This window comes from Thalassophryne amazonica, chromosome 17 (genome assembly GCF_902500255.1).
Source record: "Thalassophryne amazonica chromosome 17, fThaAma1.1, whole genome shotgun sequence".
NCBI classification, from domain to species: Eukaryota; Metazoa; Chordata; class Actinopteri; order Batrachoidiformes; family Batrachoididae; genus Thalassophryne; species Thalassophryne amazonica.
This window is the reverse complement of record NC_047119.1, coordinates 1813299-1838252: the sequence shown is the minus strand read 5'-3', so window position 1 is coordinate 1838252 and position 24954 is coordinate 1813299. Positions and strand designations below refer to the sequence as shown.

Sequence of the window (24954 nt, the reverse complement as noted above, 5' to 3'; positions counted from 1 at the left end):
TAGTTAATTATAATCTATGAACTAATGTAACAGAATACATGTGAGCCTTCATTAAAATAAACCCTAAGACATATTTTTACATCTGTCCAGGTCTGGCTGACAGTCATGTGTCTGTCTGCAGCTGGTCATCTGGACACAAACTGAGCACCTGGACTTGGACATTTCATTTGACAAAGTCTTTACAGACACATGAAACACCTTCAGAATTTCTACTTTCCTCACCTGCTTCCAACATTAGTGGATGAATTTGTTGCAAAGAAGGTTCTGCTCTGCCCCAAATATCTGAATCTCTTAAAAATACAGTCATCACTCAACAGGTGTAATGAGTCAGACAACAAAAGATCTCTGAGTGAAGGAAAATAAAGAAGCATGGAAATAAGACACTTTCAGTTTTTTTTTTGTTACAAGGAAATCGGTCTTTTTAATACATTTTCAATATACAAGTATGTTCCAAATAAAAAAAAAAAGATCTGTTATGTACATGTCACATTTTCCAACATAAGTAAGTAAATAATCATGATTTTTCCAGAGGGGGGGGGACAACCACTAAATACTTAACTATGACTGCTGGACCTGGTGTCGCAGACCGATTGATCCCCCCTAGAAATCAGTCCCCCCACCTCCACGTTCAGTCTGCAACACCGGGGTGCCCATTTCTCTTGGGACATGGCTTTTAGCCAAAGCTTCCTCCTTGCAATGTTCTTGGCATCATTTTTGGGGAAGAGGTAGGAGCTCGTCTTGATCCCGAGCTCCTTGTCTCTGCCTGACTTGGTCTCACAGCCGGGGGCTTTGCACCAGTTTCCACTATAACCTCCTTGCTTCCGCTGGATCTTTGGTGAGCCCTTTGAATGTGATGAACTGCTGGTACCACTCGCTTCAGATCTGCATATGACAGCTGTTTAACAGACCAGGTTTTTCAGGGATGGAAAACTGTCCCTATGTTGCCAAGATTGGCAACATAAAATTTCAGTTTAATTCTTTGAGTATTATAACAAAAATCAGCTTCAGCTCCAAGGGACAAAAATAGTTCATCACACCTATCTCTGCTTTGAGATGAAGCTTTCCTTCAATAAGAAGCCCAAAATGAAAATGCAAGCATGATTGGTGGTGTCAGTACTTCTGAACAAGACTGCAGGTGACTGAGCTGACCGTGAGACTACTGCGCAAATTGGACACAAAACTGAGAATACTAAACCCATAATGCTGAACAGTCTGCTAGGCCTCAAGTTTGTCATTTATATTAATAGCATGGCTGGAAAAACATCAGCTAGAGAGAGATATTGGGCAGTGACGGGTGAATGTGCAAACCTCAGCAGTCCAGTGCTAAAAAGAAAATCACCCATGTAAACAAACCTTTCTGTGATTTTTTTTTTTTTTTTTCATTTCATAAGCACATACACAGTTTTAAAAGACATAAAATGTTAGGAGAGAAGATAGTACTTACATTTCAGTACTTCTGGCATTTTTCTTGCTAAAACTTACACAGCTGAGTTGGCAGCAAACGAAACCGGAACCTGTCTGATGGCACAATATGGATGATTGGAGATGGGAAAGCGGCGAATAGCTGCACATTATTAATCTGTGATTCCGTCTGCAATTTCAGTTTCTTTCCTTTTATGGTTGTAATTCCAATGTGATTCCATTGTTAAAAGCTTTCCAAAGGAAAACAAAAATATTGTGCATGCCCCAAAATTTTCAAGGTACTTGGCCGCATGCTTCAACGTAAAACTTATCCATAACTTATTAGACATACGCCAGCGTTTTTAATATGGTCAGCACACGCTGGCTAAATAATCACAGTGTGACAAGGTGTTAATCCAACAGCCGCAATGGCTCCGCCAGTATTTAGGGAGGAAATTTGTTGCTGTGTAATTTTTTAACAGTTCAAAATTCAAGCGAAGTGAGCAAGGCCCCGTGACTCACGACGGAATAGAAACACCCTTACATTTTGCGAAAATTCACAAATTCCCTCTCGGATGCCGTTCACTCTGTCACAGCCCCGTGAGATACCAAGCTTCATGTTTCTGTTTCTTAGTCTTTCTTGGTATCACTTCCTGTTCCGGAGCACAGCGGTGTTTTTCTGTATCTGTTAGCTGTTTAATCTGCGCAGTTAGATTGATCTAGTTATCTAGATTACGATTTGTTTCCCAGTGTAATCTTTACGTGCCTTAACTAAAGCACTCATTCTGCTGAATCACCTCTAAATTATTTACACATTATTCACTTTGCGTGTTTTTAGGAATCCGCTAGCTTAGCGTAGCTACTAGCTCTTAGCCGATTTAGCATGGCGACTTCTCCTGTCTCTCCCGCACTTTTCTGCTCTGGGTGTGAAATGTTTAGTTATTCCTCGGCCTCCTTTAGCAGTAATGGTACTTGTAATAAGTGTAGCTTATTCGTAGCTTTGGAGGCCAGGCTGGGCGAATTGGAGACTCGGCTCCGCACCGTGGAAAATTCTACAGCTAGCCAGGCCCCTGTAGTCGGTGCGGACCAAGGTAGCTTAGCCGCCGTTAGTTCCCCCCTGGCAGATCCCGAGCAGCCGGGAAAGCAGGCTGACTGGGTGACTGTGAGGAGGAAGCGTAGCCCTAAACAGAAGCCCCGTGTACACCGCCAACCCGTTCACATTTCTAACCGTTTTTCCCCACTCGACGACACACCCGCCGAGGATCAAACTCTGGTTATTGGCGACTCTGTTTTGAGAAATGTGAAGTTAGCAACACCAGCAACCATAGTCAATTGTCTTCCGGGGGCCAGAGCAGGCGACATTGAAGGAAATTTGAAACTGCTGGCTAAGGCTAAGCGTAAATTTGGTAAGATTGTAATTCACGTCGGCAGTAATGACACCCGGTTACGCCAATCGGAGGTCACTAAAATTAACATTAAATCGGTGTGTAACTTTGCAAAAACAATGTCGGACTCTGTAGTTTTCTCTGGGCCCCTCCCCAATCAGACCGGGAGTGACATGTTTAGCCGCATGTTCTCCTTGAATTGCTGGCTGTCTGAGTGGTGTCCAAAAAATGAGGTGGGCTTCATAGATAATTGGCGAAGCTTCTGGGGAAAACCTGGTCTTGTTAGGAGAGACGGCATCCATCCCACTTTGGATGGAGCAGCTCTCATTTCTAGAAATCTGGCTAATTTTCTTAAATCCTCCAAACCGTGACTATCCAGGGTTGGGACCAGGAAGCAGAGTTGTAGTCTTACACACCTCTCTGCAGCTTCTCTCCCCCTGCCATCCCCTCATTACCCCATCCCCGTAGAGACGGTGCCTGCTCCCAGACTACCAATAACCAGCAAAAATCTATTTAAGCATAAAAATTCAAAAAGAAAAAATAATATAGCACCTTCAACTGCACCACAGACTAAAACAGTTAAATGTGATCTATTAAACATTAGGTCTCTCTCTTCTAAGTCCCTGTTGGTAAATGATATAATAATTGATCAACATATTGATTTATTCTGCCTAACAGAAACCTGGTTACAGCAGGATGAATATGTTAGTTTAAATGAGTCAACACCCCCGAGTCACACTAACTGTCAGAATGCTCGTAGCACGGGCCGGGGCGGAGGATTAGCAGCAATCTTCCATTCCAGCTTATTAATTAATCAAAAACCCAGACAGAGCTTTAATTCATTTGAAAGCTTGTCTCTTAGTCTTGTCCATCCAAATTGGAAGTCCCAAAAACCAGTTTTATTTGTTATTATCTATCGTCCACCTGGTCGTTACTGTGAGTTTCTCTGTGAATTTTCAGACCTTTTGTCTGACTTAGTGCTTAGCTCAGATAAGATAATTATAGTGGGCGATTTTAACATCCACACAGATGCTGAGAATGACAGCCTCAACACTGCATTTAATCTATTATTAGACTCTATTGGCTTTATTCAAAAAGTAAATGAGTCCACCCACCACTTTAATCATATCTTAGATCTTGTTCTGACTTATGGTATGGAAATAGAAGACTTAACAGTATTCCCTGAAAACTCCCTTCTGTCTGATCATTTTTTAATAACATTTACATTTACTCTGATGGACTACCCAGCAGTAGGGAATAAGTTTCATTACACTAGAAGTCTTTCAGAAAGCGCTGTAACTAGGTTTAAGGATATGATTCCTTCTTTATGTTCTCTAATGCCATATAACAACACAGTGCAGAGTAGCTACCTAAACTCTGTAAGGGAGATAGAGTATCTCGTCAATAGTTTTACATCCTCATTGAAGACAACTTTGGATGCTGTAGCTCCTCTGAAAAAGAGAGCTTTAAATCAGAAGTGTCTGACTCCATGGTATAACTCTCAAACTCGTAGCTTAAAGCAGATAACCCGTAAGTTGGAGAGGAAATGGCGTCTCACTAATTTAGAAGATCTTCACTTAGCCTGGAAAAAGAGTCTGTTGCTCTATAAAAAAGCCCTCCGTAAAGCTAGGACATCTTTCTACTCATCACTAATTGAAGAAAATAAGAACAACCCCAGGTTTCTTTTCAGCACTGTAGCCAGGCTGACAAAGAGTCAGAGCTCTATTGAGCTGAGTATTCCATTAACTTTAACTAGTAATGAGTTCATGACTTTCTTTGCTAACAAAATTTTAACTATTAGAGAAAAAATTACTCATAACCATCCCAAAGACGTATCGTTATCTTTGGCTGCTTTCAGTGATGCCGGTATTTGGTTAGACTCTTTCTCTCCGATTGTTCTGTCTGAGTTATTTTCATTAGTTACTTCATCCAAACCATCAACATGTTTATTAGACCCCATTCCTACCAGGCTGCTCAAGGAAGCCCTACCATTATTTAATGCTTCGATCTTAAATATGATCAATCTATCTTTGTTAGTTGGCTATGTACCACAGGCTTTTAAGGTGGCAGTAATTAAACCATTACTTAAAAAGCCATCACTTGACCCAGCTATCTTAGCTAATTATAGGCCAATCTCCAACCTTCCTTTTCTCTCAAAAATTCTTGAAAGGGTAGTTGTAAAACAGCTAACTGATCATCTGCAGAGGAATGGTCTATTTGAAGAGTTTCAGTCAGGTTTTAGAATTCATCATAGTACAGAAACAGCATTAGTGAAGGTTACAAATGATCTTCTTATGGCCTCGGACAGTGGACTCATCTCTGTGCTTGTTCTGTTAGACCTCAGTGCTGCTTTTGATACTGTTGACCATAAAATTTTATTACAGAGATTAGAGCATGCCATAGGTATTAAAGGCACTGCGCTGCGGTGGTTTGAATCATATTTGTCTAATAGATTACAATTTGTTCATGTAAATGGGGAATCTTCTTCACAGACTAAAGTTAATTATGGAGTTCCACAAGGTTCTGTGCTAGGACCAATTTTATTCACTTTATACATGCTTCCCTTAGGCAGTATTATTAGACGGTATTGCTTAAATTTTCATTGTTATGCAGATGATACCCAGCTTTATCTATCCATGAAGCCAGAGGACACACACCAATTAGCTAAACTGCAGGATTGTCTTACAGACATAAAGACATGGATGACCTCTAATTTCCTGCTTTTAAACTCAGATAAAACTGAAGTTATTGTTCTTGGCCCCACAAATCTTAGAAACATGGTGTCTAACCAGATCCTTACTCTGGATGGCATTACCCTGACCTCTAGTAATACTGTGAGAAATCTTGGAGTCATTTTTGATCAGGATATGTCATTCAAAGCGCATATTAAACAAATATGTAGGACTGCTTTTTTGCATTTACGCAATATCTCTAAAATCAGAAAGGTCTTGTCTCAGAGTGATGCTGAAAAACTAATTCATGCATTTATTTCCTCTAGGCTGGACTATTGTAATTCATTATTATCAGGTTGTCCTAAAAGTTCCCTAAAAAGCCTTCAGTTAATTCAAAATGCTGCAGCTAGAGTACTGACGGGGACTAGAAGGAGAGAGCATATCTCACCCATATTGGCCTCTCTTCATTGGCTTCCTGTTAATTCTAGAATAGAATTTAAAATTCTTCTTCTTACTTATAAGGTTTTGAATAATCAGGTCCCATCTTATCTTAGGGACCTCGTAGTACCATATCACCCCAATAGAGCGCTTCGCTCTCAGACTGCAGGCTTACTTGTAGTTCCTAGGGTTTGTAAGAGTAGAATGGGAGGCAGAGCCTTCAGCTTTCAGGCTCCTCTCCTGTGGAACCAGCTCCCAATTCAGATCAGGGAGACAGACACCCTCTCTACTTTTAAGATTAGGCTTAAAACTTTCCTTTTTGCTAAAGCTTATAGTTAGGGCTGGATCAGGTGACCCTGAACCATCCCTTAGTTATGCTGCTATAGACGTAGACTGCTGGGGGGTTCCCATGATGCACTGTTTCTTTCTCTTTTTGCTCTGTATGCACCACTCTGCATTTAATCATTAGTGATCGATCTCTGCTCCCCTCCACAGCATGTCTTTTTCCTGGTTCTCTCCCTCAGCCCCAACCAGTCCCAGCAGAAGACTGCCCCTCCCTGAGCCTGGTTCTGCTGGAGGTTTCTTCCTGTTAAAAGGGAGTTTTTCCTTCCCACTGTAGCCAAGTGCTTGCTCACAGGGGGTCGTTTTGACCGTTGGGGTTTTACATCATTATTGTATGGCCTTGCCTTACAATATAAAGCGCCTTGGGGCAACTGTTTGTTGTGATTTGGCGCTATATAAAAAAAAAAATTGATTGAATTGATAGTCAACAGGGCTTCATGCTGCCTTTCCTTATCTTGTGATAAGCAAGTTTACACACTTATTTACTGTAGAATATTGTTGTATGTACATCTTCATTTTTATTTTTTGCTCCATGTAACACTTGCTTTGACAATGTAAACATGTGTCCCATGTCAACAGACCTCCATTGAAATTAAATATCTTGATCCTCTATTTCACAAAAATGAGGGTTCTCAAACTTGTTAGCAACCAGGAGAATATGAGTGGGGGAGAAATTGCTGATTCTTCTTCTTTCTACTCAAGTCTCAGTTCATCTAAAAAAATGCAAAAGCCATGTTTTGAGCATGGTGGGGTAACACAGCAGCCTATGTGAGGGGATGAAATTTGGGGTTCCACAGGGGTCTGTCTTAGGCCCCCTGCTTTTCTCCCTTTATATAGCACCCCTTGGACACATATTGCAGCATTTTGGGATTACCTTTCACTACTATGCTGATGATACTCAGTTATATATGCCGATAACTGCTGGTAATATCATTCACATAAAATCCTTAGAAGATTGCCTTGCATCAGTGAGAAGTTGGATGTCTAGAAACTTCCTACTTTTAAACTCTAAGACTCAAATGATGGTTCTTGGTCCAGTGGGACATCAGGATCAATTTGACCAGTTAACACTCAGCCTAGGCTCATCTGTCATACATCACACTGAGAAAGTGAGGAACTTTCGGGTAATTTTTGATCCTACGTTGTCCTTTGCCCTCCACATTAGAAATATTACTAGGACTGCTTTCTTCCACCTGCAAAGTACAGCAAAGATTTGTCCCATCCTATCTATGGCTGATGCTGAGACCCTGATTCATGTGTTTGTCTCTTCTAGATTGGACTACTGCAATGTTTTATTTTCTGGTTTACCACAGTACAGCATTAGGGGTCTCCAATTGGTTCAAAATGCTGCAGTCAGACTTTTGAAACGAAGCAGAAGGTTTGACCACATTACACCCATTTTGGCGTCTCTTCGCTGGCTTCCTGTCCCTGTGAGATCAGATTTTAAGGTTCTGCTACTAGTCTGTAAAATTGTTCACAGACTGGCACCTCCCTACCTAGCTGACCTAATTAAACCTTACGTACCGGCCCGGGCTTTACGTTCTCAGGGTGCAGGACTACTTTTTGTCCCTAAGGTGAATAAGAAGTCTGCGGGTCACAGAGCTTTCTCTTATCGTGCCCCTGTTCTGTGGAATGATCTCCCTGCGTCAATAAAACAGTCAGATTCTGTAGAAGTTCAGACTTAAGACACACTTATTTTCCCTTTCATATGGCTAACATACTGGTATAATATGTTACTATGCTTTTTACTCTTTTAAATTCATTTTATTAGTAAACAGAGCCACAGCTTTACCTAAATTCTGGGTCTTTTAGTGAAATTTAGGGCTAGTGGCCGGCGATCACCTTAGTATTTCCTGTTTTTCTTGTTGTTTAATGCTGACAAATTATACTGTATTTCTTGTCTTTCTGATGCTTCATTCAGTTTTTTTTCTCTCTGTTTAAGGTGCAGCTCCATCCAGAGATGGGAGTTGTATTTGTGCTGGAGACCCTCCTGTCCTGTGCACCAACAGCATTTCCTGTATATTCGTTTTGTGAATTGTTCTGTAATTTATGTTTGTAGCATGGCCCAAGCAGAGGATCACCCCTTTGAGTCTGGTCTGCTTGAGGTTTCTTCCTCAGCTGCTGCTCTGGGGGTTAGTAAGGTTAGACCTTACTTGTGTGAAGCACCTTGAGGCAACTCTGTTGAGATTTGGGGCTATATAAATGAAAATAAATTGAAACTGAATTGACCTGCTCTTGTGTAGACATGAAGGGCTTTTTCTAACCTTATGAAAAGACATTGATTTATTGCTGCATATAATTATACACTCAATAGCAGTTGGTTATGAGTGCTATATAAATCCTACACACTGTAGCTTTAAAGGGGCTCGTGTCAGTGCAGGGTCTGCATGTGCACTCACACGTACCTTCTTGATTTTAAATAGAAATAAATTTGCCATTACTGACTTGACACATTGTTTAATACAATGGAATATATGCACTACAGAAAAGTTGTGTGTTAAAGGGTTTAGTTGTAACTGTATCCTTAAGGCAGCTTCAGGGTGTAAATGAGCAGAAACAGTGCAATCACCTGTTCCAAAAATACAGACATTAAATTTGAGACTTTCTGGGAATAAAGAAGACAAACAAAAATAACAGCACAATTTAGAACAGGACTGAGTTTATTTCCTAACAAAGTTAATTACTGAAAGAATGTAGATGTAATGGAACTTGGAACCTTCCACCAAAACTGGCTACAAGCAAACAAACAAAAAGATTCTGATACAAATGTAACTTGGACAGCAAAGGGATTAATAGTCTAGAGGCATAGATGAAAATATGTGCACTTTTGGAAACAAGTATGAAATTTTGCATGAAGATAGATCTCACCCTGATTTGTTTTGGCTATAGAAACACTTTCACAGCACCTCCTGGTGGCGCCACCTATATGTTGCAAAGACTTTTCTATCATATACGAGGTCTACTAGAAAAGTATCCTACCTTTTTATTTTTTTCAAAAACTATATGGATTTGAATCACGTGCGATTACATCAGCCAACCTTGAATCCTCGTGCGCATGCGTGAGTTTTTTCACGCCTGTCGGTTACGTCATTCGCCTGTGGGCAGGCTTTGAGTGAGGAGTGGTCCACCCCTCTCGTTGGATTTCTTTTGTCTGGGAACTTCCTGAGAGACTGGCGCTTTGTTTGATCAAAATTTTTTCAGAACCTGTGAGGCAGATCGAAGTCGACACCATTCGAGAAATTCAGCTGGTTTTCAGTGAAAATTTTAATGGCTGATGAGAGATTATGGAGTGTTGCTGTCGCTTTAAGGCCTTCCCACGGAGCGGGATGTCGCGCAGCGCTCCCAGGCGCCGTCGTCAGCCTGTTTCGAGCTGAAAACCTCCAAATTTAAGCCTCTGTTGACCCAGGACATCGTGAGAGAACAGAGAAGTTTCAGAAGAGGTCAGAATCAGCAGTTTATCTGGACATTCCACTGTTAAAGGAGATTTTGTAATGAAAGACGTGCGGAAAGACTGGTGCGTCGGCAGGCACCCGGCGCGGCGCGCCGCCACAGGAAGAACACCTCCGTGTTGATAGTCATTTGTAAAAACCAGGTGGCTTTTGATGGCTTTCAGTTGATTGAGTATCTGAGAAATTGTTTAACAGCAGGACATGTTCCAACTTGTCCTTAAAATTTTCACCGAAAACCAGCTGAATTTCTTGAATGGTGTCCACTCGGATGTGGTGGTTGGCTCTCACTGCGGTATTGTATCACTTCCTGTTCCGGAGCACAGCGGTGTTTTTCTGTATCTGTTAGCTGTTTAATCTGCGCAGTTAGATTGATCTAGTTATCTAGATTACGATTTGTTTCCCAGTGTAATCTTCATGTGCCTTAACTAAAGCACTCCCTCTGCTGAATCACCTCTAAATTATTTACACATTATTCACTTTGCGTGTTTTTAGGAATCTGCTAGCTTAGCATAGCTACTAGCTCTTAGCCGATTTAGCATGGCGGCTTCTCCTGTCTCTCCCGCACTTTTCTGCTCTGGGTGTGAAATGTTTAGTTATTCCTCGGCCTCCTTTAGCAGTAACGGTACTTGTAATAAGTGTAGCTTATTCGTAGCTTTGGAGGCCAGGCTGGGCGAATTGGAGACTCAGCTCCGCACCGTGGAAAATTCTACAGCTAGCCAGGCCCCTGTAGTCGGTGCGGACCAAGGTAGCTTAGCCGCCGTTAGTTCCCCCCTCGCAGATCCCGAGCAGCCGGGAAAGCAGGCTGACTGGGTGACTGTGAGGAGGAAGCGTAGCCCTAAACAGAAGCCCCGTGTACACCGCCAACCCGTTCACATCTCGAACCGTTTTTCCCCACTCGACGACACACCCGCCGAGGATCAAACTCTGGTTATTGGCGACTCTGTTTTGAGAAATGTGAAGTTAGCGACACCAGCAACCATAGTCAATTGTCTTCCGGGGGCCAGAGCAGGCGACATTGAAGGAAATTTGAAACTGCTGGCTAAGGCTAAGCGTAAATTTGGTAAGATTGTAATTCACGTCGGCAGTAATGACACCCGGTTACGCCAATCGGAGGTCACTAAAATTAACATTGAATCGGTGTGTAACTTTGCAAAAACAATGTCGGACTCTGTAGTTTTCTCTGGGCCCCTCCCCAATCGGACCGGGAGTGACATGTTTAGCCGCATGTTCTCCTTGAATTGCTGGCTGTCTGAGTGGTGTCCAAAAAATGAGGTGGGCTTCATAGATAATTGGCAAAGCTTCTGGGGAAAACCTGGTCTTGTTAGGAGAGACGGCATCCATCCCACTTTGGATGGAGCAGCTCTCATTTCTAGAAATCTGGCCAATTTTCTTAAATCCTCCAAACCGTGACTATCCAGGGTTGGGACCAGGAAGCAGAGTTGTAGTCTTACACACCTCTCTGCAGCTTCTCTCCCCCTGCCATCCCCTCATTACCCCATCCTCGTAGAGACGGTGCCTGCTCCCAGACTACCAATAACCAGCAAAAATCTATTTAAGCATAAAAATTCAAAAAGAAAAAATAATATAGCACCTTCAACTGCACCACAGACTAAAACAGTTAAATGTGGTCTATTAAACATTAGGTCTCTCTCTTCTAAGTCCCTGTTGGTAAATGATATAATAATTGATCAACATATTGATTTATTCTGCCTTACAGAAACCTGGTTACAGCAGGATGAATATGTTAGTTTAAATGAGTCAACACCCCCGAGTCACACTAACTGTCAGAATGCTCGTAGCACGGGCCGGGGCGGAGGATTAGCAGCAATCTTCCATTCCAGCTTATTAATTAATCAAAAACCCAGACAGAGCTTTAATTCATTTGAAAGCTTGACTCTTAGTCTTGTCCATCCAAATTGGAAGTCCCAAAAACCAGTTTTATTTGTTATTATCTATCGTCCACCTGGTCGTTACTGTGAGTTTCTCTGTGAATTTTCAGACCTTTTGTCTGACTTAGTGCTTAGCTCAGATAAGATAATTATAGTGGGCGATTTTAACATCCACACAGATGCTGAGAATGACAGCCTCAACACTGCATTTAATCTATTATTTGACTCTATTGGCTTTGCTCAAAAAGTAAATGAGTCCACCCACCACTTTAATCATATCTTAGATCTTGTTCTGACTTATGGTATGGAAATAGAAGACTTAACAGTATTCCCTGAAAACTCCCTTCTGTCTGATCATTTCTTAATAACATTTACATTTACTCTGATGGACTACCCAGCAGTGGGGAATAAGTTTCATTACACTAGAAGTCTTTCAGAAAGCGCTGTAACTAGGTTTAAGGATATGATTCCTTCTTTATGTTCTCTAATGCCATATACCAACACAGTGCAGAGTAGCTACCTAAACTCTGTAAGTGAGATAGAGTATCTCGTCAATAGTTTTACATCCTCATTGAAGACAACTTTGGATGCTGTAGCTCCTCTAAAAAAGAGAGCTTTAAATCAGAAGTGCCTGACTCCGTGGTATAACTCACAAACTTGTAGCTTAAAGCAGATAACCGTAAGTTGGAGAGGAAATGGCGTCTCACTAACTTAGAAGATCTTCACTTAGCCCGGAAAAAGAGTCTGTTGCTCTATAAAAAAGCCCTCCGTAAAGCTAGGACATCTTTCTACTCATCACTAATTGAAGAAAATAAGAACAACCCCAGGTTTCTTTTCAGCACTGTAGCCAGGCTGACAAAGAGTCAGAGCTCTATTGAGCTGAGTATTCCATTAACTTTAACTAGTAATGACTTCATGACTTTCTTTGCTAACAAAATTTTAACTATTAGAGAAAAAATTACTCATAACCATCCCAAAGACGTATCGTTATCTTTTGCTGCTTTCAGTGATGCCGGTATTTGGTTAGACTCTTTCTCTCCGATTGTTCTGTCTGAGTTATTTTCATTAGTTACTTCATCCAAACCATCAACATGTTTATTAGACCCCATTCCTACCAGGCTGCTCAAGGAAGCCCTACCATTATTTAATGCTTCGATCTTAAATATGATCGATCTATCTTTGTTAGTTGGCTATGTACCACAGGCTTTTAAGGTGGCAGTAATTAAACCATTACTTAAAAAGCCATCACTTGACCCAGCTATCTTAGCTAATTATAGGCCAATCTCCAACCTTCCTTTTCTCTCAAAAATTCTTGAAAGGGTAGTTGTAAAACAGCTAACTGATCATCTGCAGAGGAATGGTCTATTTGAAGAGTTTCAGTCAGGTTTTAGAATTCATCATAGTACAGAAACAGCATTAGTGAAGGTTACAAATGATCTTCTTATGGCCTCGGACAGTGGACTCATCTCTGTGCTTGTTCTGTTAGACCTCAGTGCTGCTTTTGATACTGTTGACCATAAAATCTTATTACAGAGATTAGAGCATGCCATAGGTATTAAAGGCACTGCGCTGCGGTGGTTTGAATCATATTTGTCTAATAGATTACAATTTGTTCATGTAAATGGGGAATCTTCTTCACAGACTAAAGTTAATTATGGAATTCCACAAGGTTCTGTGCTAGGACCAATTTTATTCACTTTATACATGCTTCCCTTAGGCAGTATTATTAGACGGTATTGCTTAAATTTTCATTGTTACGCAGATGATACCCAGCTTTATCTATCCATGAAGCCAGAGGACACACACCAATTAGCTAAACTGCAGGATTGTTTTACAGACATAAAGACATGGATGACCTCTAATTTCCTGCTTTTAAACTCAGATAAAACTGAAGTTATTGTACTTGGCCCCACAAATCTTAGAAACATGGTGTCTAACCAGATCCTTACTCTGGATGGCATTACCCTGACCTCTAGTAATACTGTGAGAAATCTTGGAGTCATTTTTGATCAGGATATGTCATTCAAAGCGCATATTAAACAAATATGTAGGACTGCTTTTTTGCATTTACGTAATATGTCTAAAATCAGAAAGGTCTTGTCTCAGAGTGATGCTGAAAAACTAATTCATGCATTTATTTCCTCTAGGCTGGACTATTGTAATTCATTATTATCAGGTTGTCCTAAAAGTTCCCTAAAAAGCCTTCAGTTAATTCAAAATGCTGCAGCTAGAGTACTGACGGGGACTAGAAGGAGAGAGCATATCTCACCCATATTGGCCTCTCTTCATTGGCTTCCTGTTAATTCTAGAATAGAATTTAAAATTCTTCTTCTTACTTATAAGGTTTTGAATAATCAGGTCCCATCTTATCTTAGGGACCTCGTAGTACCATATCACCCCAATAGAGCACTTCGCTCTCAGACTGCAGGCTTACTTGTAGTTCCTAGGGTTTGTAAGAGTATAATGGGAGGCAGAGCCTTCAGCTTTCAGGCTCCTCTCCTGTGGAACCAGCTCCCAATTCAGATCAGGGAGACAGACACCCTCTCTACTTTTAAGATTAGGCTTAAAACTTTCCTTTTTGCTAAAGCTTATAGTTAGGGCTGGATCAGGTGACCCTGAACCATCCCTTAGTTATGCTGCTATAGACGTAGACTGCTGGGGGGTTCCCATGATGCACTGTTTCTTTCTCTTTTTGCTCTGTATGCACCACTCTGCATTTAATCATTAGTGATCGATCTCTGCTCCCCTCCACAGCATGTCTTTTTCCTGGTTCTCTCCCTCAGCCCCAACCAGTCCCAGCAGAAGACTGCCCCTCCCTGAGCCTGGTTCTGCTGGAGGTTTCTTCCTGTTAAAAGGGAGTTTTTCCTTCCCACTGTCGCCAAGTGCTTGCTCACAGGGGGTCGTTTTGACCGTTGGGGTTTTACATAATTATTGTATGGCTTTGCCTTACAGTATAAAGCGTCTTGGGGCAACTGTTTGTTGTGATTTGGCGCTATATAAAAAAATTGATTGATTGATTGATGTGCCTTACAGTTTCTGAAAAAATTCTGATCAAGCAAAGTGCCAGTCTCTGAGTCATTCCTAAACAATGAAAAAATAGACGGGAGGGGTGGACCACTCCTCACTCAAAGCCTGCCCACAGGCGAATGATGCAACCGACAGGCGTGAAAAAACTCACGCATGCACACGAGGGTTTAAGGTTGGCTGATGTAATCACACGTGATTCAAATCCATATGGTTTTTGAAAAAAAATAAAAAGGTTGGATACTTTTCTAATAGACCTCATATTATGAGACAATTGGTCATTCATTTTGATCTTAACTGATTTTTTTTCATTCTGATTTTATAAAAGGTTTTATATTTAACATTTTATAGGTCGGGTTGCCCCCCGACCTGTGTCAGGGGGCGACCCCTCTCTGGCAGCAGGTTTACAAAATACTTTGCATCTTTTAATGCACCACACACATGACAAATGGGGAAGGAGGGGAAGGGGAAAAAATAGAATAGTACTTTTAAATAGTCATTTTCTGAGTAAATGTGGGGAATTTATTGACATATGAAAATGGCTTAAGAAATGACACCAGCAATATCAATAGCAATTAAAAAAAATGGTAGTAATAATAATAATAGAAATAAAAAAAATTAAAAAAAATTGACTGACAATAATTGTCATTATTACTGTCTATTATGGTGGGAATTGTTTTTATTATTGTTATTATTATTATTATAGATACTCATCACTAATATATTATATCAATTACATAGTAATAAAAAAGGAATATTGGTCACACTCGGTAGTCGTAATAACGTATGGGTATTTGGGGGTGGGATTAAATAAATTCGTCTTCATCCCACCCCTTTTCGGGTTAAGTGCGCGGGTATGTATGCGTGTATGTTTGTATCTCCTGTTCTTTTCAACCCAATGTGGGTAAATGTAGATATCAAAGAAATGCTTATTTTGTAAAACTCAAAATAAATGATCAATCAGTCAATATGTATGTATATGTACGTGTATATGTGTGTGTATATATGTATAAGCATATATGTAGTATGTATGTGTATATGTATGTGTATATATGTATACATGTGTGTGTGTATATATGTATAAGCATATATGTAGTATGTATGTGTATATGTATGTGTATATATGTATACATGTGTGTGTGTGTGTGTGTATATATGTATACATGTGTGTGTGTATATATGTATAAGCATATATGTAGTATGTATGTGTATATGTATGTGTATATATGTATACATGTGTGTGTGTATATATGTATAAGCATATATGTAGTATGTATGTGTATATGTATGTGTATATATGTATACATGTGTGTGTGTATATATGTATAAGCATATATGTAGTATGTATGTGTATATGTATGTGTATATATGTATACGTGTGTGTGTGTATATATGTATAAGCATATATGTAGTATGTATGTGTATATGTATGTGTATATATGTATACATGTGTGTGTGTGTGTGTGTGTGTGTATATATGTATGTGTATATGTGTAGAGGTATGTATATGTATGTGTAGGTATAAATGTATGTATGTGTATATATATGTATTGTATATTTATTTATGCGTTAGTGGGTATGTATATAGGTGTATATGTGTGTGTATAAGTGTATATATGTATATAATGTGTGTGTATGTATGTACGTATACAGGTATATATGCACGGCTCAAGCAGAGGGTCACCCCCTAGAGCCTGGTCTGCTTGAGGTTTCTTCCTAAGAGGGAGTTTTTCCTCACCACAGTTGCCTAGTGCTTGCTCTGGGGGTCGGCAGGGTTAATATGGAGTGACTTGGGCCAAGTTTGTTGTGATTTGGCGCTTTATACATAACATACTTATACATGAATTGAAATGTAATTGAATATTGAAGTGTGTCTGTGTTGATATGTAGTGTGTTGTGAATTTGTGTATATGTTGTTATGACTGTTATAATTGTTGGACTCATTCTAGCAGGGGTGGGCGTTGATAAGCGTTGCTTCTGCCCACACGCTTTCGGACTCACAGGCTTGTTTATATAACATTCATATTATTGGTATGATTCTGTTCTTTCGGATTTGTATGTGTGCCGAAAAAATCCATTCATTCATAAATTATATCTCACTATAACATAAAATGAATGGAAAGTCTATTCCAAATATTTTTCTCCACAAGGTCTTTTTTGCCATAATTTTGTAAACATTTCATGAAAATCACTGTACTAATCTTGTGTTCCAGCATATAAGATAGTTATTTTTTGATAACACACCCAAGTATCTTCAGGAATGCACAAGCAAATCACGTATTTCTCATACATTATCATAGATACCATGATGTATTTCTCAGTTACTGTTTTGAAAGAAAATCCCCAATGTTTTTACTCAAAATGCACATTTTAATGTTGAAGCACTTTCTACTTGAGCACACTGCCTGAAGACCACACGTACATGATCAAAGGGTAATCATTACTGATGGCCCCTTCACACATAACATGATTTAAGTCGACCAGTGCACACAGGAGAAACTGCATGCCAATTGTGTAAAATCGTAGCTATATATATATATATATATACACACACAATGATTTTCAAATCCTCTTCAACCTATATTCAATTGAATACACCACAAAGACAAGATATTTAATGTTCAAACTGATAAACTTTATTGTTTTTGAGCAAATATTTACTCATTTTGAAATGGACGCCTGCAACATATTTCAAAAAAGCTGGGACAGTGGTATGTTTCCCACTGTGTTACATCACCTTTCCTTCTAACAACACTCAATAAGCGTTTGGGAACTGAGGACACTAATTGTTGAAGCTTTGTAGGTGGAATTCTTTCCCATTCTTGCTTGATGTACGACTTCAGTTGTTCAACAGTCCGGGGTCTCCGTTGTCATATTTTGTGCTTCATAATGTGTCACACATTTTCACTGGGCGACAGGTCTGGACTGCAGGCAGGCCAGTCTAGTACTTTTACTATGAAGCCACGCTGTTGGAACACGTGCAGAATGTGTCTTGGCATTGTCTTGCTGAAATAAACAGGGACGTCCCTGAAAAAGACGTTGCTTGGATGGCAGCATGTGTTGCTCCAAAACCTGGATGTACCTTTCAGCATTGATGGTGCCATCACAGATGTGTAAGTTGTCCATGCCATGGGCACTAACACACCCCCATACCATCACAGATGTGTAAGTTGTCCATGCCATGGGCACTAACACACCCCCATACCATCACAGATGTGTAAGTTGTCCATGCCATGGGCACTAACACACCCACATACCATCACAGATTCTGGCTTTTGAACTTTGCACTGGTAACAATCTGGATGGTCTTTTTCCTCTTTTGTCCAGAGGACACGACGTCCATGATTTCCAAAAACAATTTGAAATGTGGACTCATCAGACCACAGCACACTTTTCCACTTTGTGTCTGTCCATTTCAAATGAGCTCAGGCCCAGAGAAGGTGGCGGCGTTTCTGGATGTTGTTGATGTTTGGCTTTCACTTTGCATGGTAGTTTTAAGTTGCACTTGTAGATGTAACGACACTTGACATGACACTCACCTGTTTCCAAACAGGTGTTCTTTGAGTATTCATCAACTTTCCCAGTCTTTTGTTGCCATAGTCCCAGCTTTTTTGAAACGTGTTGCAGGCATCCATTTCAAAATGAGCAAATATTTGCACAAAAACAATAAAGTTTATCAGTTTGAACATTAAATATCTTGTCTTTGTGGTGTAGTCAATTGAATGTAGGTTGAAGAGGATTTGAAAATCATTGTATTCTGTTTTTATTCACATTTCACACAACGTCCCAACTTCATTGGAACTGGGGTTGGAGAACAAGAGGGAGTTTTGATCTGTGGTCTGCTGAAGAGCGGCAGTTGTCTGGTTGCTTTTATTCGCCTCTGTTCAACAAAGTCTTTGTCCTGTTTTTCACCAATCTGTTCTATTTTCCTGACAGTTTCTACCACAGAACTCATCAACTATATCTTTGGAGTCTAAGACAAGCAGACCAGCACTTTCCTCAACAAGTTAAACAGGTTTTCCATCTCTTCCATACCAATATTATATTTGTTATGATTTAAAGAAGTTAAAGCCAAAAATGGAATGAAACATCTTTGTTTAATTGAGCTAGTCAAATATACTAAAGAAGTCTTTACTACATGGGTGATTCTTTAACTACGGGCACTATTGGCCTTGTAAATGTAATTTCCACCACACCATTGCCTTACAATATAAAGCGCCTTGGGGCAACTGTTTGTTGTGATTTGGCGCTATATACATGTGCTCTGATGTCACTGTTTATCTCCATAGAAACTACCCAAACAATCTTTCATACAGACTGTTTAAAGGGACATTACAGTGTTGTGGTGGAAATTACGGCAATAGTGTGGGACAACTACATTTTGTTTAAAAAAATCACAACAGTTGTATGACATTGAATACCCCAATTGTGTTTTGATTATTTTACTGATATTTTATTCAGAGTTATTTTAAAACATTAGAAAAAACGTTTCTTTACCATTCATTTTTATCATTGAAGATCAAAAGTCTGGGTGTGGGACAAGCACAAAACGGCAATATTTGCATATAATGATGCTGAAAAAAGGTGAAAAAGTCATCATAGACTACTAGAACAAATTTCTTAACACACTTTCATTGTAAAGATAACTATAAAAGTGTGAAATTTCCCCTTTTTTCTGTTTTTCATACAATATGATCAAAGGACATAATAAGTGCCCGTAGTCTAAGAATCACCCACATATAGGTGCCACCACTCGTCTCCAGGGGGCGCTGTGAAGATGCTTCTATAGCCAGAACTCGTCATCTTGGTGATATCTTCATGCAAAATTTGATACTTGTTTCCAAAAGTGCACAGATGTACACTCTCCTGGCAGCTAAGCCACCAGACTATAAAGGGTTTAGTTTTAAATAAATCTGATGGTAACAGCTGTACCTGAAAACCAACACTCTCAAAATGTATTTTAATCAGTCACACAAATACACAACTCTCCACTGACTCACAAATTCTCCTCTTATTCAGTTTAAGTGGCACAAAGAAATACTAATTTGTTTACATTCACACACAATTAACTTTTTACACTTAAACAAAATCAAAGTAAATGGCAGTAAAAGATTTTCCCAATAATCACACGGTCCGAAATGACGGCATCATGCTGAGAAAATACAAACATCTTTCAGTAAAGCAGACACAGACCATAAGGTCTGTATGTTACTGCAATCCAGCCGAAAGACTCCAAAGGGAGAGTCCTCTGCTCCTCAAACATCAGGCCCAGCAGGAAGCAGGACACGGCTCCGCTGATCAGATTCCACAGGCACAGAGTCTCTGGAACACTGGAAAGCCCTCCACATTACATACATGATATATGTATACAAGCAGGGAGAGACTCCAAAATCAATACTGTACTTATTAAAAATCATCTTCGCCCCAAGTATAAAGAGGAACCCAAAAAACACCTACAAATAGACCCAAGGTTGAAAACACCAGTTTCCCTTTGACAATGTGAACATCTTTGAACACAATCTGATGAAACACAGCTGCGATTACGAATCTGCACCATAAACTTCTAAAAAATGAGCTTTGTGGGTTTTTTACTTATGCACAATAAAAACTTCACTTTAAATAAAAAAAAAGCCTGCTTTGATTCTGGGCCATTTCCACTCACTGTGGTACTGATATTTACAGTATCACTGAGAAGCAGTGAGCTTATAGGTCAAAGGTGAATGTGTTGTGTTATTTTCGTGTCTAAACACACGTCTATGAAAACAGCAATATGTGAGGGTATTAAAATTTGGACGTGCCTTACAGCTTACATGCCAATGATGCACAAATCTATGTGCAAGTCTGCTTTTCATCAGCTTCCAAAAGCATAATTTTGTGCTGCAAATGGACGGATGCTTCAGTATACAAACACACATACAAGTCGGTCTGTAATTACTGGACAACACCAACATCATTTTGGCTCTGCACACCAACACAATGGATTAAAAAAAAGACATTAAGAGAAAGCATTCAGCTTTGAGTATTTACATCTTAATTGAGCAGCCATGTTGCACATTTCCAAAATGATGTCATCGTCCAATTACTTATAGACCGAACTTGCACACTGCTTTGGCACATAAACAAGTAAAAGTGGGGAATGGCAATGCAAAGGTCAGCTGGGCAGTTTCGACACAGAAGGCACTGCCAAATTAAATTAAAATGTACACATATTGTTCAAACCAAAGAAAATAATTTCAATGAAAAGTACACAAAGGAATGGACAGATCTACAGACAATCTTCTACGTCCCAGCCATAGATGATTCAGCTCCAAAATAACAAAAAAGTAATTTTTTTTTTTTTTTTAAACAGAAGCTCGCTACCCACAAGCCTCTTCTTCTGTGGTGCTCTCCTGGGCTCGACTGCCACCTGTGAAACCCAACCAATGGAAAAAAAAAAAAGCCGGGGTGAGTGGGGGTGACAACGTCACACCGGGGCAATAACGTGACGCAGGGTCGCAACACGTACACAGTAACAATTCAGACAACAGTTGGTGCAAGAGAGACGAATTAGACGGGGCTTTCAGGAAGCAGAAGAAGAACCTGACATCAGCAGAGCCACTTTAGTTTACAGATGTCTTAGGTCGCAAGCTGAGGGCTGGAAATGTACCTAGAAAACAAGTTTCCTTCCCACATCAGTGAGACTATGATTTCTATGTGATTTTAAATGGCCAATAATATATCTAAACTTGCCCTAAAAGTTCAACTGTGAAATCCTGCCAGTTTTTCTGAAAGATCTATTTAAAGTCGGCCATTCAGATGTTGCCTACTAGGACTGCATTTTGAGCAAGGTTAGCATAGTGTCATCAACTAGGAAGCTTTGTAAAATGGCTTCTTGCCCATGACTACATCTGATTTCTAATTTATGTCATGGAAAAATAAATATTAATTATGCAATGATATACACATATTATAATTATATACATACAGAGGATAAATAAAGAAATCAGTTAAAAAGTTCATAATGAAAGTTTATTGGAGTATTAGTTGGAAGTTAAACATATCTATTCTATAATGTATTCACATTACACATCTATGGGCTCCTATATTGTTGCTACCTTGTAGAGCAATGTTGATGTTATTACAATAACTTGTTATTAACTTCCAAATGATATGGGGTTTAGTAATCATGAAATTAAAAATGCTTCAAGGTGGTCAATCAGTGACTCTGGTGGGCTAAATTCATGACCAAGTTGAATGAAGGCACTGGTAAACTCCTCCTATAAACCTCTCCTCAGGTCAGTATACATAAACGGAATGAACTCAATGACTGGTTAAGTCTATTTTTTGTCAGAACAGTCTCCATACTCCCTGATGGGTTTCTTGTCTTGCTTTTTTTACATCACCTAAACATAACGATTAAAATAAGACCATCATTGTAATGCCTTTTTAAAAATATCTATTTTCAATATATTAAACAGTGGAGTACCTAGTTTCTATATTGTTGTACTCTGACTGAAGCATTCAGATAATGGTGCATTATGACTATACTAATTCCTTTTCCAATACACCTAACCTGCATGTCTTTAAATGTGGGAGGAAGCCGGAGCACCCGGAATAAACCCACGCAAGCAGGGGGGAGAACATACAAACTCCACATAGGCAGGGGTGCACACAACTGGTACTCATCATGCTCATGTGTGCTATAAATGATTGATGCACAGCAGACAGCACACAGGAGGGTAACACCCTTCCTACAATCTGTCATTGCTTTCCTCCTGTGAAGTGCTTCCCTTGTGTTTTCTGCTGTGCATCATTTATTTTTAGCACACACAAGCACCACGAGTACCAGTTATGTTCATGCCTGCACATAGGCATCAATTTGACCAGTTAACACTTAGCCTAGACTCTGTGTCACACTGACAAAGTGAGGAACCTTGGGGTAATTTTTGATCCTACGTTGTCCTTTGACCTCCACATTAGAAATATTACTAGGACTGCTTTCTTCCACCTGCAAAATATAGTGAAGATTCGTCCCATCCTGTCTATGGCTGATGCTGAGACCCTGATTCATGTGTTTGTCTCTTCTAGATTGGACTACTGCAATGTTCTATTTTCTGGTTTACTGCAGTCCATCATTAGGGTCTCCAATTGGTTCAAAATGCTGCAGCTAGACTTTTGACACAAAGCAGAAAGTTTGACCATATTACACCCATTTTGGCGTCTCTTCACTGGTTTCCTGTCCCAGTGAGATCAGATTTTAAGGTTCTGTTACTAATCTATAAAACTGTTCACAGACTGGCACCTCCCTACCGAGCTGACCTAATTAATTAAACCTTACGTACCGGCCCGGGCTTTGGGTTCTCAGGGTGCAGGACTACTTTGTGTCCCTAAGGTGAATTTAAAGTCTGTGGGTCACAGAGTTTTCTCTTATTGTGCCCCTGTTCTGTGGAATGATCTCCCTGCGTCAATAAAACAGTCAGATTCTGATGTAGTATGTTACTATGCTTTTTACTCTTAATTCATTTTATCAGTAAATGTTGCAGGCCACGGCCTCAACTTTATCTAAAGTCTGGGTCTTTTATTGAAGTTTAGGGCTAGTGGCCGGCGATCACCTTAATATTTCTTCTGTTTTTCTTGTTGTTTAATGGTGAGAAATTATACTATATTTATTGTCTTTCTGAAGACTGATTCTGTTTCTTTCTCTCTGTTTGAGGTGCAGCTCCATCCAGAGATGTGGGAGTGAGTGTCTTCTGCAGGCTTCCCATCCTGTGCACCAGCATGGAAACCTAAAATCTCCCAAAATTTCCTGTCTAATCATATTGTCTGTATCATGGTCCAAGCAGAGGGTCACCCCTCTGAGTCTAGGCTGCTTGAGGTTTCTTCCTCAAATCATCAGAGGGAATTTTTTCTTCCCACTGTCGTCTGTGTTCTTGCTCTGGGGGTTGGTAAGGTTGGACTTTACTTGTGTGAAGCCCCTTGAGGCAACTTTGTTACGATTTGGCACTATATAAATTAAATAGATTGAAATTAAACTGAAACTGAAAACTCTACATAGAAAAGGCCACAGATGGGAATTGAAGCCATAACCTTCTTGCTGTGAAGCAACAGTGCTAACCACTAAGCCACCATGGTGATCATGTGATGCAAACAAGCGCTTTGATTGGTCAACATTCAAAATCATGGCTGTCGACCTCAGACTAAATAGTCCGGCATAAAAGTGGGCTAAAATTTAAAACTGGCAGGATTTTTGAGTTAAACCTTTAGCCTGTGCTATATATCAACATTTCTTCACAGTACAAATGTTTACTTTTTAGTCCACTTGAATTGGGAATGAACCAAACAAAAAAATGGGACTCTGCTGGCAGCCTATTTGGGGGGGGGTTGGAATTCACACAGACAGTCCTTGGGCCACGCAGGTTTTCAACACTACCTAAGGTGACTAAATAACACTTGCAACTCAGCATCGCTACACTGTAATCTACACCAAAGCTACAATAACCAACTGAGTGTGGTAGCTGTAGCCAGACGGGGTCAATGAAAGATATAAATATGTTCCAATCATATTGAAATGTTTACCACATTATTTGTCTGATCATCTGGAATCCAAACAGGTACAGTTTGGATCATCTATGACTGAAAGGTATGGAGTTAGGGGTACAAACAACCAAAACGGTGACCAATTCCAATTTATACAGGGGTCAGAAATATTTCTACCAGTTTTGGTAAAATGTGATGCAAATCATTGGTTGAGGTAACAACTTTAAAACAAGAGTCATCAACCCTACAATGTTGTATTGTCTTAGTGTTTTAATTCACATTACAATTATTATTTATTTATTTGCTTTAAATTTCTGTATCGCTCCCTTCAAATTTCTTTGTGATAGGCTGGTAGTCACTCTATCTGTTCCATGTTGTATTTTGTTTTTTAATGTTTAAAACTGAGGACAACAGAGAAAACCGAACAGGGTTCTAACTAAAATGCAATATAATACTCCATGTTGTCTAAAAACCAAAATAAAGAATTTCCAAATAAACAAACAAACAACAAAAAAACAAGAGTCATCAGAATGTCTCCCCCCGTGTCGCCGACCGAACGGTCCCCCCTAAAAATCAGTCCACCCTGTATCCAGTGCGCATGCGTCATTCATCGCGGTTCACAGATTATCACCTCGTTTCTATCTTAAATGCTTTAAAATGGCAACAAAATCATAAAGATGTGGAAGAAAATGGAAACCTGGTGTCGCAGACTGAACGGTCCCCCCCAAAAATTGGTCTGCCCTGCCTTCACTGCACATGCATCATTAGCCGCGGCTCACCGATTATCACCTAATTTCTGCTTCAAACTGCCTCCAGTCATCATCTGTCTCAGCCACAG

At 39.9% G+C, this 24954-nt stretch overlaps 1 protein-coding gene across 2 annotated transcripts in view; it reads right to left on the bottom strand.

Moving 5' to 3' along the window:
* Positions 1-19606: 19606 nt before the first annotated feature.
* LOC117528887 (metal transporter CNNM3) overlaps positions 19607-24954 on the bottom strand; it is a 63985-nt gene continuing 58637 nt past the window's right edge. Inside the window, exon 11 of one of the 2 annotated variants that reach the window (XM_034191503.1) lies at positions 19607-20905. In XM_034191503.1, coding sequence (XP_034047394.1) covers positions 20880-20905 — 26 coding nt within the window. In that variant the 3' untranslated portion in view covers positions 19607-20879. Of the gene's footprint in view, positions 21007-24954 lie in introns of both variants that reach the window. The other variant, XM_034191502.1, reaches the window with a different exon arrangement.